The following is a 15,391-nucleotide window of genomic DNA, read 5'->3' on the forward strand; positions in this document are numbered from 1 at the left end:
TCCTGTCTCGGAGCTCTACGGATGATTCCTTCGACCTCACGGCTTGGTTTTTGCTCTGACATGCACTGTCAACTACAGTGGGCTCCAAAATTACTGGCAATGCACAAACAATCCTTAAACAAATATAAGCAATATAATTATACAGATCAACTCAAAATAACAACATGTGAGAAGTACTGTACTTGATTAATGTTTCAATGGAACCAACCAAAATAAGTTATTGATTTAATTAAAAATCAATGTCCTCCAAATCAAGGTTTCACAATTAATGGCACCCTTAAAGATTATTGTAAATAACATCTACCAAAATTAAACCACAAATTAAATTCCACTAATTTAAGTTTATCTAAGTCTTAAGGATCTATATTGAGCCATTACATCACTTCCTGTTTCACTAGGGTATTAAAATGAGGTAACACACATGCAAAATCCTGCTGTCATCAAACACCATGAAGAAAACAAAAGAACTAGCAGTTCAAAAGAGACAGATGGTCATAGACCTTCATAAATCTGGTAATGGCTACAAAAAGATACACAAACGATAGAATATACCACTGACCACTGTCAGGACAATTATTAGAAAATATGGAACAGTTGTAAACCTCACGGGTAGAGGACACAAATGCATTTTGCCCCCCAGGACAGGGAGGAGGATGGTGAGAGAAGCAACAAAATCCCCAAGAAACACTGTGAAATAATTGCAGGCCTTGGTGGTATCTTGGGGTCACCAGGTTTCAAAAAGCACCATCAGACACCACCTCCACATCCACAGGCTCTTTGGAAGGGTTGCCAGAAGAAAGCCCTTTCTGACCCAAGACACAGACGCAAGCACTTGGAGTTTGCCAAACGTCATTTAAATTATGACTGGAAGAAGGTGGTCTGGTCAGATGAGACCAAAATTGAACGTTTTGATCAGATACAGCATCGGAACATTTGGCGTTGAAACAGAGATGCATACAAGGAGAGGCACCTCATACCCACGGTGAAATATGGAGGGGGGTCAGTGATGATTTGGGGCTGTTTTAATTCCAGAGGTCCAGGGGCACCTCATACCCACGGTGAAATATGGAGGGGGGTCAGTGGTGATTTGGGGCTGTTTTAATTCCAGAGGTCCAGGGGCACCTCATACCCACGGTGAAATATGGAGGGGGGTCAGTGGTGATTTGGGGCTGTTTTAATTCCAGAGGTCCAGGGGCACCTCATACCCACGGTGAAATATGGAGGGGGGTCAGTGATGATTTGGGGCTGTTTTAATTCCAGAGGTCCAGGGGCACCTCATACCCACGGTGAAATATGGAGGGGGGTCAGTGATGATTTGGGGCTGTTTTAATTCCAGAGGTCCAGGGGCACCTCATACCCACGGTGAAATATGGAGGGGGTCAGTGATGTTTTGGGGCTGTTTTAATTCCAGAGGTCCAGGGGCACCTCATACCCACGGTGAAATATGGAGGGGGTCAGTGATGTTTTGGGGCTGTTTTAATTCCAGAGGTCCAGGGGCACTGGTTAAGATTGATGGCATAATGAATTCCACCAAGTATCAGGCAATTTTGGCTGACAATCTGGTTGCCTCTGCCAGAATGCTGGGACTTGGCCGTGGGTGGACTTTCCAACAAGACAATGACCCGAAACATACCTCAAGATCCACACAGAAATGGTCCTGTGACAACAAAATCAATGTTCTCCCATGGCCATCTCAGTCACTGGACCTCAATCCAATGGAAAACCTGTGGGCTGAATGGAAGAGGGCTGCTGATAAGTGAAAACCTGTGGGCTGAGTTGAAGAGGGCTGCTGATAAGTGAAAACCTGTGGGCTGAATGGAAGAGGGCTGCTGATAAGTGAAAACCTGTGGGCTGAGTTGAAGAGGGCTGCTGATAAGTGAAAACCTGTGGGCTGAGTGGAAGAGGGCTGCTGATAAGTGAAAACCTGTGGGCTGAGTGGAAGAGGGCTGCTGATAAGTGAAAACCTGTGGGCTGAGTTGAAGAGGGCTGCTGATAAGTGAAAACCTGTGGGCTGAGTTGAAGAGGGCTGCTGATAAGCGCAAACCCAAGAATGTGAAGGACCTTGAAAGGATCTACATAGAGGAATGGTCCAAAATCCCTCCAAATGTGTTCCTTAACCTTGCCTAACATTACAGGAAAAGACCATGCTGTTATCCTTGCCAGAGGTGGTTGCACTAAGTACTAAATGAGGAGTGCCAATAATTATGAAACATTAATTTTGTATTAAATAATCAAATGATTTTGGTTGGTTCCATTGAAACATTAATAAAGTACAGTATTTCTCACATGTTGGTATTTTGAGTATCTCTATAATTATATTGTTTATATTTTTTTAAAGTATTGTTTGCCCACCCGTGCCTTGGTTTGTGCTCTTATACAGGCCTAATACAGTAAGGCATAATGTTTGGGATTAGCTATAGCACAGGGTTAACAAGAAATGTTTGTACCTAACATTCAGTCCATTTGTTTGGGGAGAAATGGAGGAAAATGGCTGGATGTGGCAATAGGCCTAGCTCACAGGCACATCATCAAACACACCTTCATTCCCATATAATCCCATAGCCTAATTGTGGTGGATGTACAAGATCCAAAACGCCTGTATAAGATCCAAAACAGATATCAGCAGAGATTGAGTAAGTCTATAGTAGCCTTTCAGACCAAACAGACACACAGACAGAAAGACAGACAGACAGACAGACAGACATCTGTAGTCTGGCCCAGGCTGATGGATGTGTATTGATAGGATACACATGAATCTTTCATCTGTCTTTTTAAGATTCCCTTGGCCTGGTTTTGAGCTTTCCCTTGCTTTTCCCCTCTCAGTATTATCAATAGATTCTCAGAAGTATAGCTGATACTCTGTTAAGCAACTGTCTATACTTCAGTCAGGCAGCAATGTTTATTTCATGTGATCTGACTGTTTTATCATGGCTGTTAATGAGATGATTCTTCACACAGCCACCCTCCAGAAGTTCACGGCCAGCACCACCCACACACACATGGTCGTTTTTGCTCCTAACAGTCTTGTCGATTCACCTCAGTTTGACTAGGTCATTCAGTTAATAAGACAGCTGAAGACAGCTTGGTCATAAGAGACGGCTCTGCATTTTATGTTGTGTGTGGTTGTGGTAATGTTGTACACGACAGCAGAGCGTGAAGTGGTGATTAACGGAGCGCAACAGGCTCAGCTCTCGGTGACATTCCGAAAGCAAGTGGTGAGGAGAGAGAACAGTATCCTAGACTGTCCTGATCAACCCCTGCTTGACCATTTTTGCGCTTCTCTCCTCAGGTTATCGTTTGAGACTTCCCAAGCCCAATAGCAACAGATACAGGAACGCTTTTATCCCACAGACCATAAACTTTCTGAATCTGCATATGAAGTGAAATGTATTTAATGTATTGCACAATGATTGCACCTTTTATCCATCTCCTTGATTCATGTTATGTGTATATATAGGTTGTATGGTTGTCACCGTTTTTTATTGTTCAATCCTGACTGCACAACACATTTCCCAATTGGGACAATAAAGATAACTTGAACATGAGTGCATATAAGTCCCCAGACTGTATCTATCACATAGAATGTATTTAAATCAAAATCAAATCAAATTTTATTAGTCACATACACATGTTGAGCAGAGATTATGCTTGTGCTTCTTGTTCCGACAGTGCAGTAATATCTAACAAGTAATCTAACAATTCCACAACTACCTTATATAAACAAATCTAAAGGGGTGAATGAGAATATGTAGACATAAATATATGGATGAGCGATGGCCGAGCGGCATAGGCAAGGTGCAATAGATGGTATAAGATACAGTACATATGATATGAGTAATGTAAGATATTGTAACGGCGTTCGTCTGTTGAAGGAGAGTCGGACCAAAATGCAGTGTGGTGGTTACTCATGTTCTTTAATGAAGAATAGCGATACATGAAATAACTATAAATATACAAAACAACAAACGGAACGAGAAAACCTATCACAGCCTATCTGGTGAACACTACACAGAGACAGGAACAATCACCCACGAAAACACTCACAGAATATGGCTGCCTAAATATGGTTCCCAATCAGAGACAACGAGAATCACCTGACTCTGATTGAGAACCGCCTCAGGCAGCCATAGACTACGTCGACGCCCCACAACACCCCAAGACAAAAAACACACCACAATAACCCATGTCACACCCTGGCCTGACCAAATATATAAAGAAAACACAAAATACTAAGACCAAGGCGTGACAGATATGTAAACATTATTAAAGTGCCATTATTTAAAGTGACTAGTGATCCATTTGTTAAAGTAGCCAGTGATTGGGTCTCCATGTAGGCAGCAGCCTCTCTGAGTTAGTGATTGCTGTTTAGCAGTCTGATGGCCTTGAAATAGCAGCCATTCTTCAGTCTCTCAGTCCCAGCTTTGATGCACCTGTACTGACCTCGCCTCCTGGATGGTAGCGGTGTGAACAGGCAGTGGCTCGGTTGTTGTCTTTAATTATCTTTTTTGCCTTCCTGGGACATTGGGTGCTATAGGTGTCATGGAGGGCAGGTAGTTTGCCCCAAGTGATGCGTTGTGCAGACCGCACCACCCTCTGGAGAGCCTTGCGGTTGAAGGCAGAGCAGTTGCCGGACAGGATGCTCTTGATTTGTTGATCTGTGCAAGTTAGTCAGGGTTTGGGATGACAAGCCACATTTCTTCAGCCTCCTGAGGTAGAAGAGGCACTGTTGCGCCTTCTTCACCACACTGTCTGTGTGGGTTGACCTTTTCAGTCTGTCGTTGATGTGTACGCCGAGGAACTTCAAACTTTCCACTTTTTCCACTGCTGTCCCTTCGATGGGGTTAGGGGGGTGTTCCCTCTGCTGTTTCCTGAAGTCCACGTTCCTCTCCTTTGTTTTGTTGACGTTGAATGAGAGGTTGTTTTCCTGACACCACACTCCAAGTGCCCTCACCACCTCTCTGCAGTCTGTCTCGTCGTTGTTGGTAATCAAGCCCAATACTGTTGTCGTCCACAAACTTGATGATTGAGTTGTATGCTTGCATGGCCACGCAGTTGTGGGAGCAGGAGGGGGCTGAGCACGCTCCCTTGTGGGGCCCCAGTGTTGAGGGTCAGCGAGTTGGAGATGTTGTTTCCTACCTTCACCACCTGGGGGCGGTCCGTCAAAGTCCAGGACCCAATTGCACAGGGCGGGGTTGAGGCCCAGGGCCTCCAGCTTGATGATGAGCTTGGAGGGTACTATGGTGTTGAATGCTGAGCTGTATTCAATGAACAGCATTCTTACATAGTTATTCTCCTTGTCCAGATGTGATAGGGCAGTGTGCAGTGTGATTGCAATTGCAGTTTGCTAATCTTCTGTGTATTTCCATGTTATCCACTGTCTAACTCCAGTCATTTGGGCTGTGAGTCAGTGTGGGCATTCATGGAGGTCCAGGAGGAGATAATAAATGGCCATTTTGGCCAGGCCGTAATGTGTACTCTACTCTCTGTGTGAGAGAGATGCGCTGTCTTGTTATTTGTTGTTTGTTTTCCTGCACCTGCGTCCCCCTGCTCTGTACGGGCTGAGAAAGTCTGGACGTGTGAGACAGGGTCAGGTGACCATGAAGAAGCTGAATGTTAACTGAGAAACGGAGGGGAGGGGAGAAGAGGAGAGGAGAGAGTGGGATGGAGAGGAAAGAGAGAGAGTGAGAGAGAGAGAAAGGAGAGGAGAAGAGGAGAGAGTGGGATGTAGAGGAAAGGGAGCGCGAGGAGGAGAGAAGAGGAGAGGGGTGGGATGGAGAGGAAAGGAGGGGAGGAGAGAGTAGGATGGAGAGGAAAGGGAGAGAGAAAGGAGGGGAGAAGATGAGAGAGAGTGGGATGGAGAGGAAAGGGAGAGGGAAAGGAGTGGAGAGGAGAGAGCGTGGGATGGAGAGGAAAGGGAGAGGGAAAGGAGGGGAGAGGAGAGAGAGTGGGATGGAGACGAAAGCGAGAGAGAAAGGAGGGGAGGAGAGAGACAGGAGGGGAGAAGAGGAGAGTGTGGGATGGTGAGGAAAGGGAGCGAGAAAGGAGGGGAGAAGAGGAGAGGAGAGTGGGATGGTGAGGAAAGGGAGAGAAAGGAGGGGAGAGAGAAACGAGGGGAGAAGAGAGGAGAGTGGGATGGAGAGGAAAGGGAGAGAGAAAGGAGGAGAGGGGAGTGGGATGGAGAGGAAAGGGAGAGAGAAAGGAGGAGAGGGGAGTGGGATGGAGAGGAAAGGGAGAGAGAAAGGAGGGGAGGAGAGGATAGTGTGATGGAGAGGAAAGGGAGAGAGAAAGGAGGAGAGGGGAGTGGGATGGAGAGAGAAAGGAGGGGAGGAGAGGATAGTGGGATGGAGAGGAAAGGGAGAGAGAAAGGAGGGGAGAGAGTGGGATGGTGAGGAAAGGGAGAGCGAAAGGAGGGGAGAAGAGGATAGGAAAGTGGGATGGAGAGGAAAGGGAGAGAGAAAGGAGGGGAGAAGAGGAGAGAGGGATGAGAGGAAAGGGAGAGAGAAAGGGGGAGAAGAGGAGAAAGGGATGGAGAGGAAAGGGAGAGAGAAAGGAGGGGAGAAGAGGAGAGAGGGATGGAGAGGAAAGGGAGAGATAAAGGAGGGGAGAAGAGGAGAGTGGGATGGAAAGGAAAAGGAGAGCGAAATGAGGGGAGAAGAGGATAGGAAAGTGGGATGGAGAGGAAAGGGAGAGAGAAATGAGGAGAGAAGAGGAGAGAGAGATGGAGAGGAAACGGAGAGAGAAAGGGGGGGAGAAGAGGAGAGAGGGATGGAGAGGAAAGGGAGAGAGAAGGGGGGGAGAAGAGGAGAGAGGGATGGAGAGGAAAGGGAGAGAGAAAGGGGGGAGAAGAGGAGAGAGGGATGGTGAGGAAAGGGAGAGAGAAAGGGGGAAGAAGAGGAGAGAGGGATGGAGAGGAAAGGGAGAGAGAAAGGAGGAGAGAGAGTAGGATGGTGAGGAAAGGGAGAGAGAATGGAGGTGAGGAGAGAAAGTGGGATGGAGAGGAAAGGGAGAGGGAAAGGATGGGAGAAGAGGATAGTGGGATGGAGAGGAAAGGGAGAGAGAAAGGAGGGGAGAGAGAAAGGAGGGGAGGAGAGGGGAGTGGGATGGAGAGGAAAGGGAGAGGGAAAGGAGGGGAGGAGAGGATAGTGGGATGGAGAGGAAAGGGAGAGAGAAAGGAGGGGAGAGAGAGTGGGATGGAGTGGAAATGGAGAGAGAAAGAAGGGGAGGAGAGAGAGTGGGATGGAGAGGGAAGGGAGAGAGAGAGAGAAAGGAGGGGAGAAGAGAGGAGAGAGTGGGATGGAGAGGGAAGGGAAAGAGAGAGAGTGAAGAAGAAAAAGGAGGAGTGGTCATTTTCTGGAGAGAGCAGTGGAGAGCTGCAGAGACAGAGCAAGTGGAAGAATGCCGCTGACACTCCTAGTGGCTTTTCTCTCTGTCTCTCTCTTTCTCTTTGCTAGTAACTGCCTGTATTTTATTGACTGAGTGCTTTCAATCTCTCTCTCTCTCTCTCTCTCTCTCTCTCTCTCTCTCTCTCTCTCTCTCTCTCTCTCTCTCTCTCTCTCTCTCTCTCTCTCTCTCCTCCACTATACCTCACTGTTTTCCTTGACAATGCTCTCTAAAGTATATCTCTGCTCTCCTATTTCTGTTCTGGGCTCTGGCAGCGCCTGCATTCGTCCGTCACGGTTTCACTGTTTTAAGGATTCAGCCGTCCAGAAACGGGGGCTACATTTTAATGAGTATGTGAAAAGGTAGATTGAGACAAAATTAGTCATGAGGCAGCCTTTCTTCATTTTTCACCTTTCAAACAGACTCAGAGCTCAGCTTTGATGGCTCTTTGTTCGCATTTAGAACCTGCAAAGTACAACAGAGGAGGCTGGCCCTCTTCTCCAAACATGAGCTATACACCTTATGGAACCTGTATTCTGACTGTCTCTCAACCCTGTCTTTGCCTTGCTAAGCGGAATCCACTCATTGTTCATCCATTCCCTCTGTAATGGCTGACGATGGAGCTGGTTGTATTTATATTTATGAGAGCTTCAGGTTAACTCTTAGCATGTATTAATACTATGATGAGCCACCTGCAGCTGCCTAGCTGGTCTGAGAGCTATTGATCTGTGTGTTAACCACAGGGGTAAATACAGTAGGACACACACACTCACACTCACACATGCACGCAACCACACACACACATGCACATGCACAAGCACACACACACACACACACACACACACACACGTACACACACACAGTTGGAGTTACTACACCATGCTTTTCAGACCACTCATCAATCAAACATGTGAATCTTGGTTGTGTGTGTGTGCTCCCAAACAGCCAATCTATTGAACTGTTAATGTTGGGGTCTGACGATTTCCTGTTAGCCGATCCATAAGAATGGAGCAGTCATGCACTTCCCTTCGCCATTCCATGCTTATGGATGTCTCCATTTTAGAAACTAAAACAACCCTGACTGGTGACAACACATGCCATGAAATGTAGATGTCTGTAAGTTTGAGGTACAAATAGTTGTGACTCTATGTATATAAAGGAAATCCTGTGAATTTTGGTATGTGTGAAGTAAGTGTTTAAATGCAATATACATGTATATTATGGAAGTATTTGTATATGCTATACCAGACAAGGTGGAAGCAGGTTGTGGTAGATGTAGCCCTTGTTTCGTAGGTATTGATGAAGCACTAAAATGTTTGTTCCCAGAGGAGGGGGATTGGCAGCACATGCTGGCATGTAGGCAGGCTGGGTAGAGACAGAGCAGTGAATGAGGCAGGCTGGGTAGTGACAGGGCAGTGAATGAGGCAGGCTGGGTAGAGACAGGGCAGTGAATGAGGCAAGCTGGGTAAAGACAGGGCAGTGAATGAGGCAGGCTGGGTAGTGACAGGGCAGTGAATGAGGCAGGCTGGGTAGAGACAGGGCAGTGAATGAGGCAAGCTGGGTAAAGACAGGGCAGTGAATGAGGCAGGCTAGGTAGAGACAGGGCAGTGAATGAGGCAAGCTGGGTAAAGACAGGGCAGTGAATGAGGCAGGCTGGGTAGTGACAGGGCAGGGAATGAGGCAGGCTGGGTAAAAAGAGGGCAGGGAATGAGGCATGCTGGGTAGAGACAGGGCAGGGAATGAGGCAGGCAGGGTTGTGACAGGGTAGGGAATGAGGCAGGCTGGGTAAAAACAGGGCAGGGAATGAGGCATGCTGGGTAGAGACAGGGCAGGGAATGAGGCAGGCAGGGTTGTGACAGGGCAGGGAATGAGGCAGGTTGGGTAAAAACAGGGCAGGGAATGAGGCATGCTGGGTAGAGACAGGGCAGGGAATGAGGCAGGCAGGGTTGTGACAGGGCAGGGAATGAGGCAGGTTGGGTACTCTATAATAGAGAACCTTTGAGTACATCACAAAGTACATGCTTTAGTGTTAGGTTGTGACAGGACAGGGAGTGTAGGATCACACACCAACAGGTAGGCTGTTTACAGTGACAAGACAGGTTGTGGGAATAGTCTGGAAAAATACTTTTTACATAATTAAGTTGCTACAAACTGTGATGAGATGACAAACACACAACAGCAATTCCAATCTATTTGCTATTAAGAAAAAAGGACAGGGTTGGTATGATTCTCAACTGTTTTTTTTTCATATCCAATAATAATCTATATAACTAAATTACAGCCATTTTAAGAAGCAGGATTTAGGAGAACTCACCCAAAAGCCCATGTTAACAATAAGGCAGACACACTAGGTTACATGGAGTGCTTGCCTGGTATCTTTGATTTCCCAGAAGCCTTGGTGCCTGCCTACACAGTACACCTTACCAGCTCATAAAGAATTGGTTCAGTATTGGGTTGGGTGGGAGGGAGTAGCAACATCCACCTGCACACACGCCACATTTCTTAGCGGGGTCGTGGCTCAGCCCTCCACAAGCAGCCCTCCAGCCCCAGTTTCCCATTATGCACTGTGTTTGTAATCAGGTCTGGTGCTATGCTGGCCCTCCCAAGTTCCTCTCCTCTCCCTCGGCTCCTCTGAAATGCCTCTTAATACTGAACAACTCTCCTTTCTCCATTCCTCCTCACTGCAGTTGAAAATAGCACTTTGGCCATGCAGTCAGAGCACAACACCATTACAGCACCACAGACTCAAAGTGAAATACAACATAAGAAGTCTTAGAGATAAATGCATAGTGGAGCTCTGCTGACGAGGCATTCAGATGTTTTAGTTTAGAAATATTGCAAAATGGCCTCCATTGTTAAGATGGAGACTGGTTCTTCTGGCCATTCATCGGTTGATTATTTCACTCAAAATGTTACATTGTGAAACAACTCCCATAAAAATACCCCTCCAAGTAAGGGGATAGAGAATATATTTCTGAAAAAAATTCTCCAAAAACGTAAAAAGGCTCAGTGTTTTTTCTTCACATTGATCAAGATAAGGGATATACAGTATATAACAATCAAAGGTGGCAAAAGGCTGGATGTTAGATGAGAAGATGGGCAGCAAAAAACCTAAACACTACCAATGACTAACATTCCCTGCTCTGCTCTGTTTTCTTTTCAGTTTTCAGTGAAGATCTACGTTCCAGCTTATATTTTGTCAATGCATCTGTGCAAGAGGTAGTGTTTGCCAGCACCACAGGGACCTCGGTGCCCTGTCCCGCCGTGGGCGTGCCCCCCGCCTCGCTGCGCTGGTACTTGGCCACCGGAGAGGAGATCTACGATGTCCCCGGGATCCGCCACGTGCACCCCAATGGCACCCTCCAGATCTTCCACTTCAATCCCTCCAGCTTCAGCAACCTCATCCATGACAACACCTACTATTGCACAGCAGAGAACCCCTCAGGGAAAATCAGGAGCCAAGATGTCCATATTAAGGCTGGTGAGTGGTCTATCTGCTTGGTTTATGCATACTGTATAATGTACAGTAGGGTTGTTTATCTAAAGTAGTAGTGATGTGAGAATTATTATTATTATTATTTTTATTATTCCAAAAATCATTGCTAGGTAGTTAACATTATCTAGCGCTAGTCTGCTGTACCTGTTCCAAAACTCTAGTATCTCTCCTTCTATAGCTTGTTCTCCATCTTCTTTTTACATGGTGAGCCAACATGTATTCAGCGGTTTTATTTCCATTACTGATCAAAACTTGTTTTGTCAAGGCTCTCTCTTGTCTCTGTCAGGAACATCATATCACAATAAAGTCACAGTATCGAATCACAATACATATAGCATTGTGATACACCTAAGGGCACCTAAGTATCGGGATTATATTGTATCGTGAGGTCCCTGGCAAATCCCAGCCCTACAGTATAGTGGTCAGTGGCCAGTGTGGTTATGGAAATGGACAGTTGATTACAGAGGTGGGAATTAGGGCTGCAGACAGTGTGGAGATGTTGAACAGAAGCTTGTTGGTCACTAAATGGGGTATAGTATACCACTTGGGTGACTAGTGACCACCTGCTAAACATTTCAGTTGGTAATGTTCAGAGTCTAACCAGGGATGTCACATTTGTTATGCTTGTGATTAAAGCAGTGAAGAAAGCAAAGAAACAAAATATATAGACAGCAAATCATTTGCCAGAACAGAAAAATGAAAGTGAATTCATTGAGGACTCTCATTTCTTGTTTCCCCCATCTCTTCCAGTTCTACGAGAGCCCTACACGGTCCGTGTGGAGGACCAGAAAGCCATGAGAGGGAATGTGGCGGTGTTCAAGTGCATTATCCCAGCCTCGGTGGAGGCCTACATCACTGTTGTGTCCTGGGAGAAAGACACAGTGTCTATCAATGTCCAGAGTAAGTCTCTGCTCTCTAATCACTCTCTAATCACGATATAATGTACAGTTGAAGACGGAAGTTTACATACACTTAGGTTGGGGTCATTAAAACTCATTTTTCAAACACTCCACAAATTTCTTGTTAAGAAACTATAGTTTTGGCAAGTCGGTTAGGACATCTACTTTGTGTATGACACAAGTAATTTTTCCAACAATTGCTTACAGACAGATTATTTCACTTTTAATTCACTGTATCACAATTCCATTGGGTCAGAATTTTACATACACTAAGTTGACTGTGCCTTTAAACAGCTTGAAATATTCCAGAAAATGATGTCATGGTTTTAGAAGCTTCTTTATAGGCTAATTGACATCACTTGAGTCAATTGGAGGTCTACCTGTGGATGTATTTCAAGGGCTACCTTCAAACGCAGTGCCTCTTTGCTTGACATCATGGGGAAATCAAAAGAAATCAGCCAATACCTCAGAAAAATAATTATAGACCTCCACAAGTCTGGTTCATCCTTGGGAGCAATTTCCAAATGCTTGAAGGTACCACGTTCATCTGTACAAACAATAGTATGCAAGTATAAACACCATGGGACCACGCAGCTGTCATACCGCTCAGGAAGGAGACGCGTTCTGTCTCCTAGAGATTAACGTACTTTGGTGCGAAAAGTGCAAATCAATCCCAGAACAACAGCAGCAAAGGACCTTGTGAAGATGCTGGAGGAAACAGGCACAAAATGTTCTATTTTCACAGTAAAACAAGTCCTATATCGACATAACCTGAAAGGCCGGTCAGCAAGGAATCAAATCAAATCACATTTATTTGTATAGCCCTTCGTACATCAGCTGATATCTCAAAGTGCTGTACAGAAACCCAGCCTAAAACCCCAAACAGCAAGCAATGCAGGTATAGAAGCACGGCGGCTAGGAAAAACTCCCAAGAAAGGCCAAAACCTAGGAAGAAACCTAAAGAGGAACCAGGCTATGTGGGGTGGCCAGTCCTCTTCTGGCTGTGCCGGGTGGAGATTATAACAGAACATGGCCAAGATGTTCAAATGTTCATAAATGACCAGCATGGTCAAATAATAATAATCACAGGCAGAACAGTTGAAACTGGAGCAGCAGCACAGCCAGGTGGACTGGGGACAGCAAGGAATCATCATGCCCGGTCGTCCTGAGGCATGGTCCTAGGGCTCAGGTCCTCCGAGAGAGAGAAAGAAAGAGAGAATTAGAGAGAGCATACTTAAATTCACTCAGGACACTGGATAGGACAGGAGAATTACTCCAGATATAACAAACTGACCCTAGCCCCCGGACACATAAACTACTGCAGCATAAATACTGGAGGTTGAGACAGGAGGGGTCAGGAGACACTGTGGCCCCATCCGATGACACCCCCGGACAGGGCCAAACAGGAAGGATATAACCCCACCCACTTTGCCAAAGCACAGCCCCCACACCACTAGAGGGATATCTTCAACCACCAATTTACCATCCTGAGACAAGGCTGAGTATAGCCCACAAAGATCTCCACCACGGCACAACCCAAGGGGGGGCGCCAACCCAGACAGGAAGATCACATCAGTGACTCAACCCACCCAAGTGACGCACCCCTCCTAGGGATGGTACGAAAGAGCCCTAGTAAGGGTTAGAGGCAGAGAATCCCAGTGGAAAGTGGGGAACCAGTCAGGCAGAGACAGCAAGGGCGGTTTGTTGCTCCAGAGCCTTTCCGTTCACCTTCACACTCCTGGGCCAGACTACACTCAATCATATGACCCACTGAAGAGATGAGTCTTCAGTAAAGACTTAAAGTTTGAGACCGAGTTTGCGTCTCTCACATGGGTAGGCAGACCATTCCATAAAAATGGAGTTCTATAGGAGAAAGCCCTGCATCCAGCAGTTTGCTTAGAAATTCTAGGGACAATTAGGAGGCCTGCGTCTTGTGACCGTAACGTACGTGTAGGTATGTAAGGCAGGACCAAATCAGAGAGATAGGTAGGAGCAAGCCCATGTAATGCTTTGTAGGTTAGCAGTAAAACCTTGAAATCAGCACCTGCCTTGACAGGAAGCCAGTGTAGGGAAGCTAGCACTGGAGTAATATGATCACATTTTTTGGTTCTAGTCAGGATTCTAGCAGCCTTATTTAGCACTAACTGAAGTTTATTTGGTGCTTTATCCGGGTAGCCGGAAAATAGAGCATTGCAGTAGTCTAACCTAGAAGTGACAAAAGCATGGATGAATTTTTCTGCATTATTTTTGGACTGAAAGTTTCTGATTTTTGCAATGTTACGTAGATGGAAAAAAGCTGTCATTGAAACAGTCTTGATATGTTATTCAAAAGAGAGATCAGGGTCCAGAGTAACGGTGAGGTCCTTCAGTTTTATTTGAGATGACTGTACAACCATTAAGATTAATTGTCAGATTCAACAGAAGATCTCTTTGTTTCCTGGGACCTAGAACAAGCATCACTGTTTTGTCCGAGTTTAAAAGTAGAAAGTTTGCAGCCATCCACTTCTTTATGTCTGAAACACATGCTTCTAGCGAGGGCAATTTTGGGGCTTCACCATGTTTCATTGAAATGTACAGCTGTGTGTCATCCGCATAGCAGTGAAAGTTAACATTATGTTTTCGAATGACATCCCCAAGAGTTAAAATATATAGTGAAAACAATAGTGGTCCTAAAACAGAACCTTGAGAAACACCGGAATCTACAGTTGATTTGTCAGAGGACAAACCATTCACAGAGACAAACTGATATCTTTCCGACAGATAAGATCTAAACCAGGCCAGAACTTATCCGTGTAGACCAATTTGGGATTCCAATCTCTCCAAAAGAATGTGGTGATCGATGGTATCAAAAGCAACACTAAGGTCTAGGAGCACAAGGACAGATGCAGAGCCTCAGTCTGATGCCATTAAAAGGTCATTTACCACCTTCACAAGTACAGTCTTGGTGCTATGATGGGGTCTAAAACCATACTGAAGCATTTTGTATACATTATTTGTCTTCAGGAAGGCAGTGAGTTGCTGCGCAACAGCCTTTTCTAAACATTTTGAGAGGAATGGAAGATTCGATATGGGCTGATAGTTTTTATATTTTCTGGGTCAAGGTTTGGCTTTTTCAAGAGAGGCTTTATTACTGCATTTTTAGTGAGTTTGGTACACATCCGGTGGATAGAGAGATGTTTATTATGTTCAACATAGGAGGGCCAAGCACAGGAAGCAGCTCTTTCAGTAGTTTAGTTGTAATAGGGTTCAGTATGCAGCTTGAAGTTTTAGAGGCCATGATTATTTTCATCATTGTGTCAAGAGATTTAGTACTAAAACACTTGAGTGTCTCTCTTGATCCTAGGTCCTGGCAGAGTTGTGCAGCCTCAGGACAACTGATCTTTGAAGGAATACGCAGATTTAAAGAGGAGTCCGTAATTTGCTTTCTAATAATCAGAATCTTTTCCTCAAATAAGTTCATGAATTTATTACTGCTGAAGTGAAAGCCATCCTCTCTTGGGGAATGCTGCTTTTTAGTTAGCTTTGTGACCGTATCAAAAGGGAATTTCGGATTGTTCTTATTTTCCTCAATTAAGTTGGAAAAATTGGATGATCGAGCAGCAGGCAGGGCTCTTCG

At 45.5% G+C, this 15,391-nt stretch overlaps 1 protein-coding gene across 3 annotated transcripts in view; it reads left to right on the top strand.

Moving 5' to 3' along the window:
* dscama (Down syndrome cell adhesion molecule a) overlaps positions 1–15,391 on the top strand; it is a 176,633-nt gene that overhangs the window by 25,349 nt on the left and 135,893 nt on the right. For all 3 annotated transcript variants that reach the window (XM_035780367.2, XM_035780370.2, XM_035780369.2), the window contains exons 2-3: positions 10,544–10,861; positions 11,627–11,776. In XM_035780367.2, the coding sequence (XP_035636260.1) occupies positions 10,544–10,861; positions 11,627–11,776 (468 nt within the window). The remainder of the gene's footprint in view (positions 1–10,543; positions 10,862–11,626; positions 11,777–15,391) is intronic.

This window comes from Oncorhynchus keta, chromosome 11, assembly GCF_023373465.1.
Source record: "Oncorhynchus keta strain PuntledgeMale-10-30-2019 chromosome 11, Oket_V2, whole genome shotgun sequence".
In the NCBI taxonomy this organism is placed as follows: Eukaryota; Metazoa; Chordata; class Actinopteri; order Salmoniformes; family Salmonidae; genus Oncorhynchus; species Oncorhynchus keta.